We start from the raw sequence: 8766 nt of genomic DNA on the forward strand, positions 1-8766 counted from the left end.
GAGTCTGCCCTGGAACTATCTGAGTCAGATAAAATGGTCAAGCCTATCTACAGTAGAACACAGTGTTCTTTCACCTCCTTTTTACACCACTGATAGCATGCAAATACATTAATCACTCCAATTTCTATCAATAGCAACAAATACTATTCACTTTTCTTCCCTTTCATTTCCAAGTATTACTCGCTCCCATGATCACTTGAAGTTATGTTCAGACGAAGATTCATATTGAATTCAAAGCATTTCTCTCTCTACAGATGCTGTTAGACAGGCTGAGTATTTCCAACACTTGCGGTTTTTCACTTTCGAACTCCAGCATCTGCACTATTTTATTTTTATTTATTGACAGATTCTCCCATATGTGCAGATTCTCAAGCCTGTCTGTGGTTATCCTTCTAAATTGCGTCTCCACCCCGAAGTGCACACTAAATTACAAAAAAGCCTCACCTCATTGACAGTGACTGGCTCAGCTGCGCCTCTACTGGCAATCCTATTTTTGACTCTTGTATCAATTCTACATGTTAGGTTGTGGGCTCTCTTTAACACATTAAGAGTATTTTGACAAGGACTATTCTGAACTGAGATTGGTGAATGGGTTTTACCATCTGAAACAGGTTTGAAATTCTGTGCTTCCAAGGAATTTGGGTGCCGAACCAATTGTTATGGGATCCAGCTGTTAACTTTTATGTGCTATATTCAGTTTAGCCCCAGAAGTTCAACAGCCAACACAGTCTGGTTAGTCACACATCATTATGTGATCTGAATGCATCGCCATCATGAAAACACATCATTGCATCTATCAGTTTGAATACAGTAGATCCCCCCCCCCCCCAGCAGCTCCCCGTACCTGTGGGGGAATCATTGTTAAACCTACCGTGGAAGCCCAAAACCATGGACCGGAGCAAACCCATTCATTTCAATGGGAAATTTACCTTCCCGGCGGTCCCCAATCCCTGGTTTCAGAAGGTTCCCTATAATATGTTCAGGCCACAGTAAACTACAGGTAAGTGAAACCGTGGGAAATGATTCTGCAGTTACGGGGATCGCCCTGCACTTTGGTTTCAGCTATTGGCTTTTGTTTTCTTAAGTTCAGTTAAAGGTAGTGGTCACGGCTAGAGTACAAACTTTGATGATTATTCATTTACTGCCATGCCTCATTGGGGTAGCACATTGATATAAAGCCCACTATTCCCAGAATCATTACTAAAGTTAATTAAAACTTCTAAAAAAAACACACACAAGATCCTCCAATTTATCTCATTTCTACACCAAGGTTAACAGAAAGCACAGATCAGGTTTATGACTGTTTATTAAATAGGAAACATAGGGACAGGAGTAGGATACTCAGCCCCTTGAGTCTGCTCTGCCATTCAATAAGTTAATGGCTGATCTGTGGCCTACCTCTGTATACATACCTTTGGCCTGTACATCTCAAGACATTCATTTAATAAAATTTATCTATCTCAGAATTAAAATTAACAACTGATCCAGTATCAATTCCATTTATGGAAAAAGAGTTCAAACCTCTCCCACCCTTTGTGTGTAGAAGTGCTTGCGATATCTCTTTGAATAATCTGCCCATGATTTTTAGACTATGCCCCTTCTAGAATCTCCAGCCAGTAGAGTTACTTTGCCTTTACCTTCTGTATCTTTTCCTGTTAATATCTTGAAGATTTCTATCGGATCACCACATAACCTTATAAATTCTCAAGGAGATAGGCCTATATTTTATAATCTCACCTGATAACTCCTGAAGTCTGGGTATAATTCTTGTAAACCTACATTATACTCCCTCCATAGCTGGTACATCCTTCTAGAGGTGTAAATGGACTCTAACTACAGTTGGTTCTGCTATAATGCCGGTTTCCTCCAAAGCAAATTGGCTTTAACACAATTGAAGAACTTAGACCATTATTTGTAGAACACAAACTTTCCTTACCAGTATTGCCTATAACACGACTCCGGCTCCATTAGTTTAAATGGTGCAGCTATTGCGCAATCTTCTTACAACACAACATCGCACAAGAATGGGACTATCACTATATATCTTAACTGACTGTACAGGTAAACAACTGTGAACTGATTAAAACTCTAACATCTTTATAAATCCCACCATATATGAGCACACAGGTAGAATAAAAAACATAGGTGGTGATGGGCTAAAGGACAGACTGGAAAGGAGGTCCAGTGGTACCTGTTCACAAGACTACTGAGGTGACTCAAGCTGATCAGAATGTTGCTTCTTAATCTTCCTTCTCTGCATGCTTTAACTGGTTTACTGGAAGCACAGGGTGAGCAGTTCACTGTTAGTTTTACCTTTAGCGACTTTACACTAAATTTTGAATTCTGACTAGTTCATTAAAATTCACAGCCAGTTGAAGGAACTATGAACTGGTTTGCTTCAGGCTCAAAGTGGATTTTGTTGCACAGATCCAAGACAGCTCCTGAGCTGCTCTGTATCATGTTCATAGCCCTAAGCCATTCAGCTACCTCAGAGTCAATCACATAGTTGTTGGCAAACAGAAGGCCTTTGTCATCAAAAACTGGTCAGTAGTCCATAGACCAACCAACTATATGTTTCCAGCTGAATCTCCATTGTACACATCCTTGGCTCCAGCTTATCTGCACCTTCTATTCCTGCTCCAAACAGCAGCTGTGTAAACAGTATTTACAATGAGTGTCAGACAAATTGTTTTCAAAAAGAAATGCAGAAATCTTTGATTTTAAAGCAGTTCTTTTCCTATTTCAGTCCACAATTAAAAATAGAGAAAAGTAGAAAGGCACGGTCCTCATATTATAAACTGTCTTATAGTCACATGCTTTGTAATGTCAGCTCCTTTTACTAAATGTACTCTAGCTGAGGCATTGGATAATTCAAACCCAATCAAAATTTTCCCTGCTCTGCTAACAATGATCTTCCTGTCCTTGCGTTCATCAAATCGTTCCCTACACTGACTCCTTCACCCATACACATGGCCATGATTTCAATCCCATGATCAGGCCAGTTGTCAAAACCTCTGAGATCTCTCTGCTGTATCAATGTCTGTCTTGTATTTGCCTCTAGACTCAACCCTCCTCCATTTTCATTTTCTCTGTTTGGATAAAGAAACCTTTGATCACTCCTCCCATTCTATTGCTTTTCTCCTGTGAAGATGTTCTTCACAATGACCTTAGTTCTGCCTTCAGTGACTTTACATTAAATTTTGAACATGTTCCAAAGTCTGTCACTCTGTATCACAACAGCCACTTCATGCATTGGGTCCATGGGAAGTAAATCAGAAATGCTAATAATATATGGTCAGCTTTTGTAGTTTATAGCAAGATTTGGCATCAACACTGAAATGCATTCATTATTCTCTCTCCCAGGCTATATATTCCTGAAACTTCAAAATAATGTTTGGGAGTGGAAACAATTCCAAACCACTACTTTCTCAGTTAATTGCTGATCTGGTTTGGCTGTTCTTCAGCACTATTTCCGTTGCTTAAATTGCTTCTCATTACAGTTGATAGCTGCTTGCTACAATTATTGCACTACCTGATGCAGGATAATTTGCTGTGAGAGTCTGCTGATAATGTTGAGAAGTCCCATAACATTACTGAGTGGGCCTTTCCCCTTCCTGAAGGTGGTGAGAATGTGTTATGCCTCATGGTCTTATTTGAGCTACACAGGTAGAGATCTGCCTTAGTTACTAGACCAAAGCAAGACACTGAAGCATATAGAAAAGTTATTTATCTTTGCACTGTTAGCATCTCATTATCCACACTCCTGTCTTCCTTCATACACAAACAATAAAACAGATGCCCCTTCTATGTCATAGGTTAATCTCCTTCAGCTAGACAGGGTATAAACAATCAAGCTCAAACCAGATGTTGCCCTCTCTTCCTTTGGCAATGTTTGTCCAATTCTGTCTCATCCTGAGGCCTTCTTAGAATGTTTTTTCTAAATGTCACTCCTGTTTACCAAGGTGCCAACTGGGATTCTACTGTCATTAACTCTAAGTTGCTGCTAATATGGAGGCATTATTTATCTCTTGGAATTAAAAATTAAAAGTTTCTCCCTGATATTAGTTACCACTGTTATGGACAAGGCCAGGCCCCTCAAAACATTTCAAGAAGGTAGCCCAGACCCTAACTTTGCTATATGATTTCAGCAGGTGTATAGTGGATATTCCAGGAGAGAATCAACTGGTCAGACTACTTAGTTTTAAACAAAAACTGAATTTATTTACAAGATTACTGAATGAAACACAAAGAGCAGAAAACAGAAAACCAAATAACTTGTCCTATTTGAACCCAACAGACTGTCCCGACTTAATGATGCTAATCCAAAATACTTTCAACAATCCCCATGAACACCCCTTGGCATAAAAGGTAAAATCAAACAAGGGTTTACAGGCTTGAAGTTAGAAGGAGAGAGACTCCAGCCTGACCTTGCCCCAGCCACCTTTCTTCACAAACACTGCTGCTGATCTGTCAGAGCTACTAAACTGACCACTCCCCTTTCATTAGGCAAGTTTTTTAAAAAAACTGGAAAGCCTTCTTTCTGTGGCACTATCTGTTAGCTTTAAACAAATGGACCTTAAAATCTATCCAAACTCTCAGACTTTTCAGAGTCTGGGTCATTTACAACCCCTCTGAAAAAGATTCAAGGATGACATCACCTTGCCAGAATGAGCAGCCTTGTCACCCCACCTAACATGCCGGCCTCACATTTTGACTCATGTACACTGATTTAATCTCTGAATAGCACTAAAGGTCAAAATGGCATGGACAAATTTTGATTTGGGGGTCTCTGCATTACAGTGACATTTCTCCAGAGGTCCTTGACTGGCTCAGGGTCCGGTGCAAATGCATTGGGTATGGTTCGAACTCTGCTCCAGGTAGCACCAACACCAACCTTGAGGTTTGCATTTTCAACTAATCACTGTTGGTATCAAGCTAGCACAGTCACTGTTTATTCATGGAAGATTAGGTATATTTCTTAAACCATCAGTCATATGATAGATAATGGATGAATCAATATGCAGATAGGGACAGATAGGTGAGTTTTCAATATTTTAGTTCACCCCAAGATTGTGCACAAGTTAGTTCCAATGCCTGAGTACTTATGAAAACAGAAAAAAAATTGATTTGCCTGTAATACAAAACTGAATGAACTTATTTTCAGATTCTACTTTAATTATTTTGGAAGTTGTACAAGCTGCCTGATAACCAATCAACTATATTACAAGTCATAATTCCAAAAAAAATTGAGGTTGCTGAAAATACTTCTGGAGATCAGCAGTGGACACCAATGACCTGACTTGGTCTTTCTCCAGTTCACATGGGTTATGTCCTTGTTCACATACTATTTCTGTGTATCTTTTAATTGCCAAGAACAAAACAGAATTGGCAACAGATGTCTGTTTCACTGCCTGCTTTTAAGATAAAAGTAAATAATTTCATAATGCACTGAAGGTTGAGCAGTATTTTTGTCTGTTAATTACTAACAGGGTCCAAATGGAATTTCTGGTCTTGATGGAATCGATGGAAATCCTGGAGCTAAAGGACGTGCTGTAAGTGTACTTTCAGTTTTAATCCAGTCCAATCCATCATTTTAGAACAATAGGCTTTATGATTCCATACACATGTTACAGCATATTATCAGGTCTTCAAACAGACCTGTTACCAGCTGGAAATCCTGTTGTAAAAATAAAGGAAGCTTTGGAGTTAATTCCATTGTGTTTTGGCATTTATGTGACCAGAACTCCTTTATCCTGCTTGGAAATCTCATCCCTGTAAGGATGCAGTGTCCTTTTGTTGGGTTAAAATTCCATATAAACTTGTAGTGTTGTTTCTCCTACTGTAAGCACAGTGAGTAAATGCCATAAAGGAAATAGGAAAGTATAAAAGGACATGAAGGTATTCCTTTCAGTCGATGGCCCAGTGTTGAGGACATTACGTTGTCACCTTTTATCAGTTTGCCTCCAAGTACTTAGTGAATCTCAAATTGTCTGGGGCCACCTACTCCCTCTGTTTCCATTGGTCAATCCCACACATCCATCACGCTGAGGCAAAATTTTTAAATCTCTTCACTACCTTCAGCCCAAATTTCCAAATTCAATGCAGAAGAAAAAATCATGGTCCAGTCACGGATAATGAGGATTTTCAAAATTAAAGACTAGAAACCAAAATTGGATCTTCATGGATGAGACAAAGCAGAGATTTGACCTTTTAAATGGTTTTCCATCCATTCAGTTTGTTCAAAGAAAATTCAAGAAAGCATAGTCTTGGTTTCTCTTGTTTCAACCCAATGAGGGCTATATCAAACACAGGCATTAATGTTAGAAAAAACTTAACTAACAAACTCTACCTCTGATCCACTGGGCAGATCTGAAGAATCAGTTGCTGTTTCATCTCTTCCAATACAATTGTGAAGAACCAATCTTGGCCTCCTGTCTAAAATTGTAGTATCACATATCACCCATTACTAGACCAAAATCAGTCGCTACATTAATAAACATTTTAAACATACTAAAAGAGTAAATCATTGCATACTCTGTTCCAGGAAGGCTTCCTTATGGTTGGGAACTGTTCAGATTGGGTGTTTACTTGCATTACATGGAATGGTTTCGATGAGATAGGTTGTTGGATGTGCCTACTGAATGGAGTGAAATAGGTAATGTCCACTTCTGCACATGTGGAAGGAGTAGGAAAGGGTTTTACTAATCAGTCTTTTGGGCATTCAATAGGGTCAACATGGAAATCCAGGTACCAAAGGCATCATAGGACAGGCAGGACCTCGGGGGAGCCCGGTAAGCTTCCTTTTGTTATTATTCTAAGTTTTGTTAACAATTTCTTAAAAACAAAATGATAAATAGTCTTGCTCTTAAAGAACTCCCCAACCTCACTGATAACCAGCAATAAAATTGAATCATCAGCAAGTATACAAAGCAAGGTTCCGTTATTATAGTTCCCTCAGAAAATTATAGTGTATGTGTAAAAGTAAGGGCAGAATGTGATCTGGCCCAATTATCTCCAGACTTCTGCACTCTTCTCTAATTATTGTACTGGATCTTGATGCTCTGAGGGTAATTTTTGCCTTTTGCAGTGATGTATAATGAATCGTAATGAATTGGGATCCTTTCATTGAAGTCAGTGAAATAAAGGTCTATGAGAGATGCACCTGTTTAATTCCATCACACAATGTAGTCAATGACCTCATTACCTATGTGCATCAACATTGAGGTTGAATATTTACTAACAAATTATGATGAACATATTCTTTGTCACACAGGGCATAGATGGTGCAAGTAGATTTGGTTCTCCAGGAATAAAGGGAAGAAAGGTAACAGACTATATTATTGACAAATGGAAAATATGACCGGTAATTTGCTGAAACATTATTGGGGCTATAACATCACATCCTCCTGTGGCACACTGGTTGAATAGTTAGTCAATGCACAGGGTGGTAAATAGCTGCCTTATTGCTGAAATATAGGGATTGGTAGTAGTTGCAGAAACAGACGTGCAAGTCCCATTGTCTGAATCAATATTCTTGATCACTAACCACCTGATGAAGGAGCAGCACTTCGAAAGCTTGTGCTTCCAAATAAACCTGTTGGACTATAACCTGGTGTTGTGTGATTTTTAACTTTGTCCACCCCAGTTCAACACCGGCATCTCCAAATCATGACTATTGTTGGTGGCATTCTTAAGTGACACTGTTGAGAAACAATTTTTCTTTTTCAATAACGTTGAAGATATGAATACAGAAGAAAATGTTAAAGGTCAGTATGCTTTCCTGACTTCTGATGTCAAATTGATTACTTTTCCACACCAGAAATAGTCGCATGAACAGAAAGCATAAAAAAGGAAAATGGATAAATATTTTCAAAAGAATAATTTTAAATGTTTGAAGGAAGGTGAGTTCCTTATGAGGGATAGTTCAGGCATTATGTGCTGAATTTTAACTAAGGGATGATGTCCCTGAACCCTGTAGGAAAGGTCTATGACAAATTCATGTGTACTTAGCTGACTAGCCCCACAGCTATTGAAAAACCATTGAGATGTTGACCTAAAAGCTGCTGCCGGAGAGGAGTTCCTATCTCTGCCTGCTGCTGGCCAGTCAATAGCATGTAATGCTCCTGTCCCAGCAGCATTAGTGGGAATAATGTCCTGAAGAGAAGATGCTGATGGAGCCTAATCTTTTACGTATGTCTGGGGTCGTGCTGGGACCTGTTGACAGATCAAAAAGAGAGGTGAGGGGGTGTTGGTTGGTGCATCCCGTTCAATCGGGCATGTTGGGCAGAGTGGTACATTAGACACAAGATGCCCAAGTAGGATATACCGCCTTTCTAACTTAGCTGCTAACCTGGACACTTGACATGGACCATGGGAAAAAGTCCATTGGCAGTTGGGTGTAGACTATTGAGTAACCTTTAGTTAGTCCAACATAGCCCCCACTTAAGGGTATCAATTGCACCATGGGCAAGGCTTCCTTCTCTACAAAGAATAGGCAGGAGATGGACATGGAGGTGAACTTTACTAACCCTTCGCCTGCTATTGCACTTTGTAAAAAAAGTTCAGCCCCAAATTTGTGCATGGCACCAACCCTGCCTAACACCATCCCCCACCCTCAACTCTGCCCAACAGCGCACCCTGCCCCCAACCCTGCCCAATACCCCCTCCCCACACCCAACCACGTTAAACACTGCCCCTGCCCCCCCAATCCTGCCCAACACCGCCCCCTGCATTCAATCCTACCCAACAGTGCCCCCCCCGTCCAAC

General features: G+C 39.9%; 1 protein-coding gene across 1 annotated transcript in view; it reads left to right on the forward strand.

The window, feature by feature from the left end:
* LOC122564423 (collagen alpha-6(VI) chain-like) overlaps positions 1-8766 on the forward strand; it is a 177950-nt gene that overhangs the window by 128870 nt on the left and 40314 nt on the right. Inside the window, exons 32-34 of the mRNA XM_043719265.1 lie at positions 5490-5552; positions 6729-6791; positions 7274-7324. Coding sequence (XP_043575200.1) covers positions 5490-5552; positions 6729-6791; positions 7274-7324 — 177 coding nt within the window. The remainder of the gene's footprint in view (positions 1-5489; positions 5553-6728; positions 6792-7273; positions 7325-8766) is intronic.

Source organism: Chiloscyllium plagiosum, chromosome 29, assembly GCF_004010195.1.
Source record: "Chiloscyllium plagiosum isolate BGI_BamShark_2017 chromosome 29, ASM401019v2, whole genome shotgun sequence".
Lineage (NCBI taxonomy): Eukaryota > Metazoa > Chordata > Chondrichthyes > Orectolobiformes > Hemiscylliidae > Chiloscyllium > Chiloscyllium plagiosum.